Genomic DNA, 17,024 nt, shown 5'->3' with positions numbered 1-17,024 from the left:
TCGCAATAGGGAAGGTCTTGGAGTACCGCTAAAAATGGCTATGGAATTGCATGCCGCCAACCAAGTTGGTCGCCTACCTTTCATGAATTCCAGGTGAGTGGTCACTGCTTATAAAATATTTGTCACATGTGTGGGTAATGCGTTATTTTCTAATACAAAGCAATATGATGCGCGACGTTCTGCTGGCCAGAGATGAAATGATTGACTTTACGGACATACTCGGCAATCCGGAACTCTTCGAATTCCAGAATCACCCACATGCCACAGTTGAAAAGATGGCTGAGCGTCACAATACAAACTTTATATAAATTGAAATTTCTGCAACGAGGACGAGTTTTTCATCCATAAATATATAGATATTTAGCTTTAATAGTTGCATATTAATTTTTATTTGGGCGCATGGCGAAATGTTCTTAAAACGTTCATAGTGATGATTTATTGTTATATGAAAATCTAAGTACGCATAGGTAAGAATAGTGTTCCGATCAGAAATAATCGCGAAAATGGGTTTATGTATGTTATCTCTTATATAAATTTATAAAACCATTTTTAGGCTGTGTGATTTTTTCAGGAAAGTTACGAGTACAACTGCACAACAAGCTTTTCAGGCGTTCCGCGGTACTCTTAATTTGGGCATTGCATCATGGAAATGTACGTCTTGGAAAACTTACAAAACTAGTTTTAATTTACAATAAAATTGCCCCACCTTTTTGGCTAATTCGTAAAGGAATTAAATTTTTGAAGTTTTTTGGCATTAACTTATCTCGAGGTTGTCCATTTGCCCCTGGAACGCAATATTTAATTGGATTCCCAAGTAATATTTTAACGATCAACTAGACGTATGTAGGTGGAGTAGTCAGATGCTATTTTCTAAACTTAATAGAAATAGACAATGTCGCAAGGGAAACTTTTTAATTAAAAAAAAAAAAGTCAAGTTGTAATAAAATTCTACAAGTTCATTCACATATTCTCAAAGTGTATGGAAATAACATTAACCTGTAATATGTAACGAAAATGCCCTAAAATTTTTTAAAAATGGAGTATCAAATTTGGAACAACATGAATAGCCCGTTTCATTGTTGGTGTTTCCGACAGGGTATGATAAGGATGTACTGTGGAACGATTTTCCGTCATCCCTTGTCAAATTTGGTTTAACGCCAAGCCGGTGTTGGCCTTGTGTCAACTTCAGCATCATTTTTTATTCGAAAAACGGAAACGGGTTTGTCTCCAAACCAAATTTGACAAGGAATGACAGAAAATCGCTCCACAATACATTAACATGAATAGCCTTTGGCGACTTTGCTAATCTTATTACGCAAATAGCAGAGCTGTAAAATGATTGAATCAGTAGGATCTGCATTCACTTGGCACTCGTTTCAAAATTTTGATTGTTTGGCTGTATAAAAAAAAACCTCATTCCTGAGTGGCTTAAATTATTTTGAAACAAAAACAAACGTAATGTGTTGTTGAATGGCTGAGTTCCATTCAGTATAGAATGTAAATGTAACAAAAGTATTCGCAAGCATCGTGATTGTAAATTTTGGTTGGATGCAAACAGTTTTGATCATTCAGTACTACACTGAAAAAATATGCCTTGAAGAAAATATTTATAGGAGAAAATAGTCGTTTTACTTCTGCTTTTCTACTACTGCTACAATTTGGTAAAGCATTACCTAAGACCAGAGGTTCGTACCAGCTTTGGATATTCTGTTAATGCTGTTTAAAACCAACTGCATGTTTTTGAAGGAAACTTGCGGTCAATTTTATTTAACGAACTAAATTTTTATTTGTACAAAGAGATATTTTTATTTCTCAATACCAGGCGCTCATACCTATGAAGTAGCAAGCTTTCTATATGTATAAATTTGTTTGTAGAACTTTTAAATATTTTTTTTTTTTTGTAGAAGCCTTTGAACTGTACAAAGTAGAATTTTGGAAATTTAAAAATTTATACAAACAATTTTGTACGTAGAAATAGAAAACTTGTTACTTCATGTGCATGAGCGCCTGGTATTGGGAAAGGAGAATATCGTTCTTTACAAATAAAAACTGATCATAATATTCTAAAAAAGGACATTATATGTATGTGGATAAACCATGGACTGAATGATAAGGGCTGCTATCGTTTGATGGTTGTTATGCTTGATTATTTCCTGTTCTGCAGATTTTCCAATCTTTAAAAGAAAAAAATTGTAGAGACTAATTGTCTTGGAACATTTTGCACTCAGTTTTTAAACAACCAAAACTATAAATTTGTACAATATGTTCATGTGAATCAAGCTGCGTTTCATGCGTGGAGGAGTCCAAACACAACCATTCATTCGTAGGACATGGCTTAGCCCGCGTGGCAATATCGTTTTAAAGTTCATACACCTCATTATTCCATCATCTTATATTTTTCTTAGTGTATAAAATTTGATTGGAACTGAATTAGAGAATGCACACATAGCAAAGTGTTCATTCATCTGGAAGCTAATTCAGTATTGAATTCTGTTTACTTCAGCATTCTCAGTTTTTCATTCAGGTATTTACTACCTTACTGTGTGAAATCCATTTTTTTTGAATGATTGTAGATTGAAAAAAATATAAGCCACACTACCAGACCAAAGGAAAATGAATGAAATCCTACTTGTAAATATTTCACGATTAAAATTTTTAATTAGGTTCATTCCTTATCTTTTTGGACTAAAATCTTTAAAGTGTCAAAATGCCAGAGCGTGAGCAAAATGCGCTAAATCTGACTACTTCGGACTGATGAGAGTCACTCTCACTGGGTGTTGCTCTCTCATTTTAGCTGTAATTTCCGAGTTAAGGGACGCTTTTTGGACTAAATCTGACTACTTCGGACATTTTCTGACTATTTCTGGGAGATAAGGAACGCACAATTCACAATTTTACAGATCTGGCAAATAGGAACACAGCTAACAATTTATTATGGAGTGTGTTCGCTACATTAGACCTTATAAATGGTGATTTTTTAAGAGCTTGATAACTTTTTTTTTTTAAAAAAACGCATAAAATTTGCAAAATCTCATCGGTTCTTTATTTGAAACGTTAGATTGGTCCATGACATTTACTTTTTGAAGATAATTTCATTTAAATGTTGACCGCGGCTGCGTCTTAGGTGGTCCATTCGGAAAGTCCAATTTTGGGCAACTTTTTCGAGCATTTCGGCCGGAATAGCCCGAATTTCTTCGGAAATGTTGTCTTCCAAAGCTGGAATAGTTGCTGGCTTATTTCTGTAGACTTTAGACTTGACGTAGCCCCACAAAAAATAGTCTAAAGGCGTCAAATCGCATGATCTTGGTGGCCAACTTACCGGTCCATTTCTTGAGATGAATTGTTCTCCGAAGTTTTCCCTCAAAATGGCCATAGAATCGCGAGCTGTGTGGCATGTAGCGCCATCTTGTTGAAACCACATGTCAACCAAGTTCAGTTCTTCCATTTTTGGCAACAAAAAGTTTGTTAGCATCGAACGATAGCGATCGCCATTCACCGTAACGTTGCGTCCAACAGCATCTTTGAAAAAATACGGTCCAATGATTCCACCAGCGTACAAACCACACCAAACAGTGCATTTTTCGGGATGCATGGGCAGTTCTTGAACGGCTTCTGGTTGCTCTTCACTCCAAATGCGGCAATTTTGCTTATTTACGAAGCCATTCAACCAGAAATGAGCCTCATCGCTGAACAAAATTTGTCGATAAAAAAGCGGATTTTCTGCCAACTTTTCTAGGGCCCATTCACTGAAAATTCGACGTTGTGGCAGATCGTTCGGCTTCAGTTCTTGCACGAGCTGTATTTTATACGGTTTTACACCAAGATCAGAAACAGACGCAATATTCTCTTCTGTACGCACTGTACGCATTCGTGTGGTTGGTTTAATGTCCAATAAAGTAAACTGAGTGCGAAACTTGGTCACAATCGCATTAATTGTTTGCTCACTTGGTCGATTATGTAGACCATAAATCGGACGTAAAGCGCGAAACACATTTCGAACCGAACACTGATTTTGGTAATAAAATTCAATGATTTGCAAGCGTTGCTCGTTAGTAAGTCTATTCATGATGAAATGTCAAAGCATACTGAGCATCTTTCTCTTTGACACCATGTCTGAAATCCCACGTGATCTGTCAAATACTAATGCATGAAAATCCTAACCTCAAAAAAATCACCCGTTAGATGACACTTATTTCACCTACAGAGGGCGCACACTCGCTGAATCAGCTGAATCATTCGTTTCATTCGTCAATTGTTGTTTTTGCATTTTGCACAACTCAAGTGCGTGAAAAAGCAGCAAGAACAAAAGACGTAGAAAATTTTGAGGGGCCTAGAAACTGAAGTAGAAATAATAAATTTATTTTTTGCTATTGAAAAGACACTAATAAAGCAAACGAATTTAGTAGACAAATTTATTGTATACAAAAACAAACGCCAATGGTATTTTGTTGAGCTAGATGAAAATTGCTGGAATTTTGCGTTCGAACAAGCCAGGCAAATCTGTGGAAGGCTAGGAAAATCGTTCTAGCGAAGTAGAAGCTACCTTCTGCAAATTGCGGTGTTTCCAACAAAGCTAACCTTTATCAGTATTTATAAGGAGCAGAATCTGTGCAACTACAAGTACTAGAAGTAAAAATGTTTCATAATAAATTTGTGACGGTGGCTTTAATACTGAGCGTTTGCAGCGCTATAATTTGCGGTGAGTAATTTGTAATTAGAATCTAAAGTTATTGCGTATACTTACATATACACATATATACTTCCAACAGTAATCTATGAGGTATGCTTAATTTCTAGTAAAATCCTACACCTAAATTAAGCTTCAACTTATTGCGCAAATTGCAACAGTACATATGTATAATTCGATTATTGCTCTGTTGTTTGTGCGCTATTAGCACAGCTGCTATTGTATGGTTATTCGCCGTTTTCAGATTTTCAACAAATCCTCTACATGGGCTTTTTTGTTATTCCATTATTCTTCTATTTTGGTTTTTGTATGACGACTTATATATTTATTTGCGGTGTTTATTGTGCCATTTACTATCGTGTTTTTAATTAGTCATGCAGGGACAAAATAAAGGGTTTGCGTCTGCCTGCTTTCAATCAGTGGCGATAGCGGCGATTGGGAATGTCGCTTGGTTGCACCGCCTCCACTGATGCATGAAACGTAGCTGCTATTATCGATACCAGCGAATTGCTGGTTGATTTATGGGGAAATATTTTTTTCTTTAAAGTACATACGTATATAATTAATAGTACATAAAACGGTATGTACAAATTGCTTTTTCAATAATGAAGCATTTTATATGAAGTATGTATATACAATTCATCTTGCAATCTTGACAATGAAAAAAACAAGAAGTATTTACATATATCATTTTTAACGTTTAAAATAACTTGCGCTTTTAAAATAAATGGTATACACACTTCCCTAATTATAATTAGGGCTATTTAGGATCTTGTGCATATGCTCTTGGATTTACACATTCGTTGTAAATTTATAAAAATAACATGCACACGGTTGCCATGGCAGCAAGCGAAAAATTTTACAAATGCAATTCCAACTACAAATCCAAGACCAATTCCACAAAATCCTGAACAGCCCTATGGTATTTTAATGTTGCGAATTTCAAAATATAACCATATACATATCTGTCTACATATTAGCAAAATAACCAGGCAGGAGTGAATACTCAACACAAACCCCGGGAAATGTTTGCTTATTTGTACAACGGTTTTGTGGTAAAGGGCGGAGGGTTAGGGAGCTGGTTGAAAATAGGGAAAATTAAGATTTTTTGCGAAAGAATTATAACCCTCACTAACTAAATACAATTCTCATTTCTGTGTTGTCGAAGAAGAGGGGCTGAACACCTTTTGCAGAGATATTTCGTGGATATTTTTTGTTTGACAGCTCAGCACGGAAATTTGCAAAAAATACCACATTTCGAACCGACATTATTAATAAATTAGTTCACAGATATAGTAAATTTTATTTTTGTAATTAGGCGTGAAGTTGTCTACAAGTGTGTGTAAAAGTTTTTTGATTCGAATTGCGCGTTTTGGGCACAGCAACCTAAAATCGTCGTATAAATATGCAAACAGTACCCCAAACTCCTCTCCCATTGGTCCGACCCCGTCGAAACTGAATGTTTCCTAGATTAAAGATGGTACCTCGGAGGTGGTCCCATACTAATTTGGTTTAGATCTCATCTTTGGATCGTGAAGAAATTAGCGATACTCTTAAATTTTTTTATGAGAATTAGAGTTGGTTTTTTTTTTGCTTAAAAATTACTTGTTTTTCAAACTGTTAACCTTAAGGGTCTTACACTTCACACTCGTTAAAACTTGTTATCAGGAAAAAAAAAAACAAAGTGTTATTTATTGCCGATTTCTATTTTTATCAATTCAGTTTTAGGGGTTTGAAAACAAAAATTTCCAGTTATGCATTTGCTGTTCACTTTTCTCAAAGCTTTGTCTACAATTTTGTGTATGCATACATATATATGTACTTACCCAGTAGATAATTTGTTGTATAGATTTCTTTTACTTTTCTTTGCGTTATGAAGTGGGACAAATTGATGCATTTCTGCTTTTGCTCCACATAGAAGGCATTCGGAACAGCGTTTGGAGGAGTTCTTTTAAAGTTGCTTTATGTACATTTAAAGTTTTTTTAAGGTTTATAAACTAAATATGTATATTGAAATTAATTTCTAATTCTAAATAATGTAAACTTAGGTTTATATTTGCGTAAATTGTAATAGGAAACTTCTGAGAAAAAAGTTTGAAATTTAGGTGAAAATTTGTTGCACTTTTTTAAAGTTTTCTACAAATTGTTAAACTTGGATTTATATGGGGTTTGGTAGAGAAAGAACTGTATTTTAATTGAAAATTCTCAAAAATAAATAAATAAACATAAGTTGCACACAATATCACTTTGAAATGGCGTGCTATAGATATGACCGATACTGTAGTTGCGATCCACCACTCCGTATGTCCAGGTTTCGTTATATCAATGCTATGGTGAATATAAAAAATTTGAAACAATAATGATAGTATGTATGTACCATATGTACGTATCTGTGGATATTTGACAAAACAACTTAAGTCTGGCTTTCATGGACACATAAAATAGCATATGTCGACAAAACATATTTTACCGTCGAGGAGAAAAATGTTGCAATTCGAAAGAAATGTTAAATTGTTTTATCACTATTCACAACCGTTAAAAATCTTTCTGTTTGCTACAAGTGCATGTTTTCATTTAAATAAAAATAATTGCTCTGACGGTAAAATAGCTTTGCCTTCATATGCTATTTTCGTTGTCCATGAAAGATAGACTTAAACTGTTTTGCCAAATGTCCACAGATATGTTTATAAGAAAGGGCTGGACGACCCACGCACGCCGCCAATTTAATGTCAAAAATTTCTAATTATGATGTTCCAATTTTTAAATTCAAATACTAAATAAAATAAAAGTTATTAAAAATTACTAACTTTTTAATATTTTTCTTTACCAAAATATATAAATACCTAAAATTTTCTTGCCTTAAATAGGCATTTCGTGAAATATTTTACATCCGCATTCGCATCCGCATCTGTGGATGTCTAAAATTTCACATTCGCACCACCCCTGATTTATACATACATATGTACAATATATCTACCTACTTGCATAACAATATGGGTCTTCACACCGAACTGGGTACTAGGTAACTCGGGTGTTCGGTTCTTTTTTGTAAAGTATTTTGTTTGTGTAAAATAGTGTTACACAAACAAAACACATGGGGAAAAATTACCGAACACCGAGTTACCCAGTACCAAGCTTCGGTGTGAAGACTTCTAATGTTTATAAAAACACGATAATTGCATATACAATGTATTTAATCCCAAACTATATACGCTATGTTGCGAAATATTATTGACTTAGCTCTGTCGCTTATAGCGTATTCTGCTCTCGAAAAAGGCTGCACTTATTCTGCCTTGTATTATCGCTGACACATTTTCATTTTCTTTTCTCAGCCCTTTCTCAAGGCGTCGTGATCTTTTCTCAGTAGGTTGCGCTCTGATCCGGCAAAAGTGCTGCCTTTTCTGCCCTCAAATAAACGTGAGGGTGAGTGTTGATTTTTAATTTACGCTTGTAAAAATACAATTATTTTCCGTATCAGAAATAAATGTTTTGCTTTAAAATTATTAAAGACTTACAGGCCAAGTGAACAATTCAACTTTATTAAGTTCTATAAATAATTTGAGATGGAGTAGTATATTTTTTGTTTCATTATAAAAGGGCAGAACTTTTTTTGAGAGCAGAAAACGCTTTTAGTCATCAACCCCAATAATAAACATAAATCCTCCTTATATTTATGTATATTTGCATAAATATCTCGTCGTTTAAAGTTCAAAACCGCGTATCAACAAAATGCAAAATAGCGTATGTGAGGTTGCATAAATTGTTTTCTAGAGAGTAAAAACACTCATATTTCAAAATGGTTCTCTTTTTTATAAAGTAATCGCATTTCTGGCTAGTACATTTCAGGACGAATGGATAAGGAAGCTTGTGTGAGCAAATCTAATTTTTGGCAGCAAATGCCAGTTAAGTATGCGGTTTTGCAGAATGTCGATACGCGGTTTTGTACTTTAAACGACGATATGTATGTATGTAAATCCTGTTGCTGCCTGAATAATGCCTACTCAAACATTTACATTGTTGTTTATATATTTATTCCAATTGCATTGCATTTCAATGCTTTGTGTTCTTTGGACAATCGCTGCGGTTGTTGATCGAGTCGAGTCGTTAGGCCTCAATTTTCTTTGATTACATTTTCTCTGATTACATTGTATGTGTAAACATGTGTAACTAGCGCTGATGCAACTAAATATGACTTCAAGCTGTAACAGTAATAATTTTCCTCTTCTGGTAATAGTCAAATGTATTTAAGCAAAAACAAAAAAAGAACGCACCCTATGCCTTTATGGGATGCATCCAAATTCAATTATCTATTTATTCCGTTTAGCCATTTTTATTGCTTTTATTCCTTTTAGATTTAATTTAATAATTTCAATAAACTAATTAGCGAATCCGACTCTTTCATTAAGGGCATATTAACAGTAAAAGAAAGAAAAGTCCATACTACATACAATTCTTATTTGTACATAGTTTACTTGTGAATTTCGAAAAACGGTAGTTTTGTAGATATAACCTCTCGTTTGCTTATTACATAACAATGCTATACAGTTTGCATTTAAAGGTCATCACAGCGGTTTTGTAGGGCGTAACACCCGCACATCCGCACACACAAATTCTCATATTCACATTTATCTTACATGGGTGTGGAATATTTAAAGGCAAAATCATAGCGCTGCTGTGGCGGCATTGAACTAGAACTCTGGTTAGACCGCAGCTGAAATGCAGTTTTGTGGTTTTCGAGTTGCCATTAGCCATCAAGCATATGCATATGTATGATTTTGTTTATAAAAACATATTTACATACACATTAGGATGCCTAATGAGCTGTCAGTTTATTTAAAAATAGATTTAGTTTTAGAAGGTAAATACTACATATTTTGAAATTGTGTAAATAGTGATGGTCAAAACTTAAATAAATAAGAAAAAATTAAAAATCCCGACAATACAAGTCTGACAATAGTCTACAAAACCGTACTTTCTGACCTAAAAAGACATGTCGCGACCTTTAATTGATTTTTAAAAAATCTATAAAAATAGGAAATAGTATTTCTCATAGAAAGGAAGGAAATTAGGGGATAGGGTCTTGAATTAAAAAAAAAAAAAAATTCGATGGGCACCCTAATATATATACATAAATATATGTGCATGTACATAAATCCATATGCACATAATTAGCATGCATATGTGATTATGTGCTATTGTTTTTACGCCTATGAGTTTTCGTGGGTGGAAGGTGTTAAAAATATGTGGATAGTACTTTCATAACATTTTACCTCGCAGCAAAGTACTTTATTTAAAATCAAAAGCAAAGGCTTTTAAAAGTTAGCATAAAAAATAATGACTAAAAAAATAAAAGTACGTACATAGTATGTATTTATGTAGGTATATATTTTTAACGGTAAAAAATAATTAGTTTGCGTTGGGGAATTTCCGAAATAAATACATATATAAAATATTGAATGAACAATTGAAATAACACAACTTAAAAGTGCATAGCAATACTAAATTGATAAAAATAAATCGGGAGTTCTTGTTTTGATTTCATTTATTTCATGTCCCTAGAAAGTCTCACTTCTTCGGTGATATGCACCACTGCACCTTTCCGAAGGTGGTTGTTGTTTTTGTTGTAATAGCATATAAATTCACCTAAGAGCATTTGGAGAATGATGCTGGAGTGACCCACGACAGTCGGGTCTATCTAACCGGAACGACCCAGGTTCATATCTGCCGAAGGTGGTCCATGCGCTCGCTGCTCGCAAAAGGTTAATGTTGCCGGCGATGGCTCGATAAACCATGTTTGCTTCTCAGCGAGCGCGGATTTTTTCGTTGATGATGTACCCCAAACTGCGCTCCATACTGACTCTTTAGTTATTTTCTCCATCTGGCTCTTCAAACCTACGTTATATGAAGCGCGCCGTTTCGCTTGATTGAGTCCACAGCGCTTGTGGTGTCGGATGGACGAAGTGGCTTGCGGTGTTGGGCCTGATTTCGCTGCTGGAGCGGATGCCTTCCATGCTCGCATCGAGTCTGGCAATGTAGGAATTAATGCAATCAACTGGGTCGGAGTCGGGACGTTATATACAATATTTTTAGGTGTTTTATAGTTTTTTTTTGCCGTTAACTTCTGCTTCATTTTCTTCGTCCAGATGATGAATAAATTAGCAGAGGATTTCGCGACGAAAAATTTCAGATTTCACTGGGTGATAGACGTAAATCGATGCAGTTCCAAGAGATAGTTGCGCCAGAGTTACGCAAAGCTCTCGCTTTAGTATATTTACATGTTTTATTTATCATTCAGCCACTGCGAATTTCGTTTCGGTTCTGTTATACTGGGCAAAATGTTGCAGCGAATATCACCTGACGGCTTCGCGCTGTCCGACGAAATTCGCTTAGCGATTTGGTTCTGTCTATACTATAAAACTCAAATAATAAAGAAAAGATTTTAAAAACTATAATTTTCTTTGCACAGATTGCACGGTATAGACCGATTTTCGTATTTCACCGATTTGCAAACCGTGCATGAACCATATTTTTATAAAAAAGGCGGAAAAAGATTACAATGAAAATTTTTGCATGTACTATCGTGAAAAATTCTCTGTGCCAGTACTTTTTGTCGTGAGTGTATACAAATTTGTATTTATTAATATTTATTTATTTATTTGTTCTCCACAGCCTTCACATTCTCCAATTTTTGTACAAAAGAAAAACAATTTCTTTAAAGAAGGCATTAACTCGTTAACAAAAAACCTACATATGTATTTGTATGTACATATGTTCTTACTAATAAGCCAGCTATTTGCATTTATTAACACATCTCTTCGCATTTTGTTTGCTCACATTTATACTTACGTATGTACATCACAATTTTTTTTTATCAGTAACAACAAAGAAACGTGTATCGTGGCCTAGCTGAACTAAAAAAAAATATTTATTTTTACACACACATATGTACTTACCTATATTGTATATGTATGTACACATATGCAGGCTTAAGGCCATGCACTAAATTTACATTTAAATGTAAACTAAGTAAATAAAGCTTTAGTTTAAATAAATTCTCACGTTTACATTTCTCAACTTAACTTATAGACAAGCGAAGTTACGGCAGTTTACACAGCGCTGTATGTACATATGCACATACATACGCTTTCTTATGCGTTCGTTTACTCGCTTATCTTTGTTTGATTTTACATACTTTCGCGCACCCACTACCAGATTCCTCCTTTATTAGCTTGGTTTGCTTTATTTTACTTTCAGCAAATATACATATGCACATACATTGCTGTAAGTAGATTTGTTTTGTGCTCATCACAGTTATCACAATTGTCTAAAATTACATGGGCTATTCAAATTTAAGTTAGCGCTTGTGATAAGATAAAGCAAATTCTAGAAATATTTAATGTGTTACACTACACTGCAAGTAGAAAAAAAATAAGTTAGAATATATTTTTGTATCTCGCGCAAATATGAATTTTATAAAAAAAAATCGTCTTATAGAAAGTTAATAAAAAAAAGAAAAAAATCATAAAATGGGGAAGATATGAGTCACCCGTTAGTCCCCTTTCAGACACGTCAAGTCTTGCTTTCAAGTCTGCTCGTTCGTTGGCGAAGGTGGTGGGAAGAGAGGGGAAGAGTACAGATACCTCCGTACCGTCAATTCGTTTCAAGTTTTCTTGTTCTCGTTTGATCTTTTCGTTGCTTCCCATTTCAAGATCCAAGGACTTGAATTCAATACAACTTGACGCGTGTGGAAGCAAAGAGAAACACACAAAAGAGAATGCGATAAAAATTGCTTTCAAGACTTGACGTGTCTGAAAGGGGACATACTAACTATTTTGTGAATCCCCTCAGCAAACGTTTTTGTTTACTACTCAGATTTGGGGAGTTTTTTACTTCATGCAGAAACTTAAGAAAAAAATTTCGTGCAAGTATTGAAGCTGTCCGATGGTTTATACATACCTAGTGATAAAACTTTAGAAAAGTATCGATACTAGTACTCATATAGAATACTCTAAAAAAGTATCGATGCCAGTACTCATATTTGCAAAAAAGTATCGATAATACTCGTACTTCCAAGTATTCTAAAAGCAAACGCAAAAAGTAAACAGAAATCAGATGGTTTTGCTTTTTTTGCCTCTTCCCATTTGTAAATTGAATAGTCACTGCTCTTAGTATTTAGTTTTAATCTGATCTAAAGGAATTTTTGGAATAAACTTCCGATAAATTAATTTTACATGCGTAAATTAAATGTTTATAGCAAAAAGCTTATTTCCAAGTTTTTAAATGCGAATATTTTATTGTTTAGTGTTATTGTTTGACGCGTACATGTATTTATAAATAACTTTACTTTGAAAATGAAATGAAAATGTAGAAGACGAGAAGCAAATGTGGTGAAGCCCATTCTGTATTGAAAAGATAAGCTCTCTTTTATAAAAATTTTCTTCAAGAATGGGCTGGATTTCACAACGAAGGTAGAATACATGGGTTAACGACGGCTGCCTTATGCTGGAGAGTGGCCAAGTTGTCGAGTCGAAAGACTATCTCTTCCACCATTCATTATCAAAGGGGAGGCAAGATATTCGTTTTTCAGTTATTTAAACATTTTTACCTGAAGCCAATGTTGAAATGACCGCTACATTTTCTTCTAGGTTGTGTAAAAATTTCATAACTGTGTCAATTACCAGGAGCTCACTAGAACAAAATATGTATTAATTATCTATTAGAATGGGAGTATACATATCGTCGCCCGTGCCATACACATGAATGTGTAAAAATGAACATTTTGGGAAATCAAGCTTGAAAGTTTTTTTTTGTGATACTTAGCTCTACACTTATGCAATTAAAATGCTAAAATATTTACTTTCCGTGTACGCATGATATTCTGGGTTTTGGTATAACATAGAAAATCCAAAGATTAACCGAGTCAACCCAATAACTCAAAACTGATAAATTTGCACATTCATTCTTCTGGCATGAGGGTGACGTTATGTGAATTAAAAACTTTAAAGGCGTGTTTTTCGGGTTTTCGGTTTTGGAGTTATGAAATACTGAAGTAAATGAGCTTTATGTTCATTTTCATTCGCGATATTTACTCAGTACTTGTGAAAAAGTATCGATATTCTGTACTCGATACTCGTATCGTTCTATCACTATACATACCGTCGGTGATACTGCAAAACGGTCTATGTCTATTAGTACCTTTGACACTTAGATGGTCTCTTACTTGCACCGGAATGCATCTGGAAATCATACAAAACTGTCTAACTATGGCTGATGAAGATGAACGATTGCCAGAAGTGATCAGATACAGATAACAGATCAACCAAGCACCAGAGGTAATAAGTGACATAGAACGTATTGCAGTATCGCCGACAATATGCAACTCATTTCGTTCTATAAACTTGCCTATCGAATGGGTAATCATCCTCCACTATCTGCTGAAATTGCCCATAGAGTAAGGAAATGCTCAGTTCAGTGCTAATCGTTATCAACTTTGTCGGCTGTCTTTGCAACTGAAAACCCATATTTTTTTGTACGAATACAAAAGCATCATACCAGTTCTGCGCATTTTTGTTTTATTCTTTCTAGTTATCTCGCTTCTGTATAAAATGTATATCAATTAATTTTATTGTAATACATTTGCTTAACTCTTTTGTTTTTACGACATACTATGTATGTAAGTACTCATTACTCCACTCATCCATGCAAATAAATTTATACAGCAACTTGCTCTGGGTCTTCATTTCTGCGTCAATAACCTGATTTGTGCATTTCATTGTATCACATGCAGTTGCAGCACGTCTTATCTGCGTGGCGTTGTATACGCCCTTCCGTTTGTTGTCTTTTTTTCGCTATGAAATGAAATAATTCCTTTTTTTGTATTATTTATGTTTAATCTCAGTTCTTTTATATATGACTTTATTAACTTTATTTTATTCCATTTATTAAGGTCTGTTTTCTCTAGTAACTTGTAACTTTAAAGCTCACTTTATATTTAAAAGTTGCATTAAAATTTAAGATTGTGTTTAAAGTAAAGCATTTTATTATCGGTTTTAAATATAAAGTTAAACTTATCTGTCGTTAAAACACATTCTCTTCAGAACAAAATTTGTGTTTAAAGATAGAAATACGGCCCTTCATTTAATTCGTTTACATTTTATTTTTACACGATAACATTACATAACAACATAGCATAACATACCATTACATAACAACATGGCATAGCATAACAACATAAATTAACGTAACAAAATAATACAGCATAATATAACATAACATAGCATATCATAACATATAGTATAACATAACATGGCATACCATAACGTAGCAGAACATAACATAACGTAAGTTTGTTAAAAATTTGAAATACCCTCTAATTCAATTTTTACAGCCTGAGGTGAACTTTTGAAATCATTGTTAAATTATAATCAAATGTCGTACATATTACGACGTGTATTTTTGGTTAGTAAACTTTCAACTACACTATTAAAAAAGAAATTCTTGCACCGGTTTTAGTTTTTATACCCGAGCGCACTTGTGCACAAGGGTATTATAACTTTGTTCACATAACGGTTGTTTGTAACAGGCAAAACGAATCGAGATAGATATTGACAAATGTATACATAAATGATCAGAATGAAAAGAGAAATCGATTAAGCGGTGACTGTCTGTCCGTCCGTCCGTCTGTGCACACGATAACTCGAGTAAAAATTGAGATATCTTAACGAAACTTGGTATGTGCACTTCTTTCGGGCGTAGGACGGATGGTATTGAAAATGGGCGAAATCGGACAATAACCACGCCTACCTCCCATATAACGGTAATTTTTAAAAATACGAAAACTGCGATATTTTAGTAACTAGTGAAGATTATTCACTCAAAATTGATATTTGCAATAATTTTTAGACGAAAAATAAGAATATTATACATTTTTTGAAAATGGGCATAGCCACGCTCACTTATGGATACATGTGCATATCTTGGTAACCGCTGCACCAATTTTTTCCAAACTTGGTACAGTTGTTAGCCTTGCTACAGCATACCAAATGGCCGAAAATTTTTAAAGTCGAACAATAACCACGCCTACCTCCCATATAACGGTATTTTGGAGAAATACGAAATCTTCGATAAATCAATAAATATTAAAGATAATTTACTCAAAATTGATGCTTGCAACAATTCTTTACCAAGAAATACGTTTATGATAAAATTTTGGAAAATGGGCGTGGCACCGCCCACTTATGATCACATATATGTATCTCGGTAACCGTTCTACCAATTTGTACCAAACTCGGTATGGTTATTGTGCTTGCCACATAGAAGCAAAACGTTGAAAATTATTGGAATCAGATTCAAATTACGACCACTTTTCATATAACGGCAAATTTCCGAAATGCTAGAAACTTCAATATTTCGAAATTTAAGGACGCTAATTTACTCAAAATTGATACACACCGGCTTACCATGTAGTGGTAGCTTTCGCAAAGGTGAAAATCATATACTTAGTACCTGCGCCGGGTATTTAATGTTCGGCTCTGCCCGAACTTAGACTTTCTTACTTGTTTTCTAATTAGTTTTGGTTATTTAACTCGATATAAGGATGAATAAGGTTTTTACAATTGAAAAAATGCATTAAAACTCAAATTATTTTCAAGCGTAAACAAAGCTAATCACGCCTACGAAGCAAACAAGTCACGCTTTGAAATGACGATGTAAAGATACATATGAATATAAGAATATGTATTAACTCAAAAGTGCATACGGGTGTACATATGTATGTGTATCACTATGTATACCCATACATTAGGGTGCCTCACCAAAAACAGTAGAGGTTTTTCAACGGAATTATAAATTTTTTAAACTTTCGTCAAATTCCGTATATACATACGTTAGCTGGACCGATTTAAAAACACTACCAAAAAATTCATTATTTTGACATTGTTGATAAATTTTTTAACGTTTTTTGCAAACTTTGTAAGATTAAAGTCTTCTATCATCTGAGCTGATTTTCTTGATTTTTTTTTTAAACTAATATTTATAAAGACTCGACTCTCGGAGGAATCTTAAATCGGTCCTGCTCTCGTAGATCTTATTATTTTAGCAAAATTTTTGGCGGATGTCTTAAAACATAATAAATTTTATAATTCCCATTGAAAAACATTACAGTGTTTTTTGTAGGTAGAGTGCTGCACCCTAATGTACATATACATAAATACATACATACGTTTGTATGTGCCCATCAACAAATTCTTTTCCTTTTATCGACTATTCGTTGTGATTTACGTGACTCACTATTATTTTATTTATTTATTTTTTTCATGCATTAATTTGCACTTTTTTT

General features: G+C 33.9%; 2 protein-coding genes across 2 annotated transcripts in view; both read left to right on the top strand.

Moving 5' to 3' along the window:
* LOC118735503 (proteasome maturation protein) overlaps positions 1–370 on the top strand; it is a 27,768-nt gene extending 27,398 nt beyond the window's left edge. The window contains exons 3-4 of the mRNA XM_036465299.1: positions 15–93; positions 161–370. Of these exons, the coding sequence (XP_036321192.1) occupies positions 15–93; positions 161–308 (227 nt within the window). The 3' untranslated portion in view covers positions 309–370. The remainder of the gene's footprint in view (positions 1–14; positions 94–160) is intronic.
* Positions 371–4,260: 3,890 nt separating this feature from the next.
* LOC118735501 (cell wall integrity and stress response component 4) overlaps positions 4,261–17,024 on the top strand; it is a gene marked incomplete in the record, with an annotated part of 13,935 nt that continues 1,171 nt past the window's right edge. The window contains 1 exon segment of the mRNA XM_036465297.1: positions 4,261–4,699. Within this exon segment, the coding sequence (XP_036321190.1) occupies positions 4,636–4,699 (64 nt within the window).

Source organism: Rhagoletis pomonella, unplaced genomic scaffold (genome assembly GCF_013731165.1).
Source record: "Rhagoletis pomonella isolate Grant_MI unplaced genomic scaffold, Rhpom_1.0 Rhpom_scaffold_00003, whole genome shotgun sequence".
Lineage (NCBI taxonomy): Eukaryota > Metazoa > Arthropoda > Insecta > Diptera > Tephritidae > Rhagoletis > Rhagoletis pomonella.
This window is presented reverse-complemented; position numbering and strand designations above follow the sequence as displayed.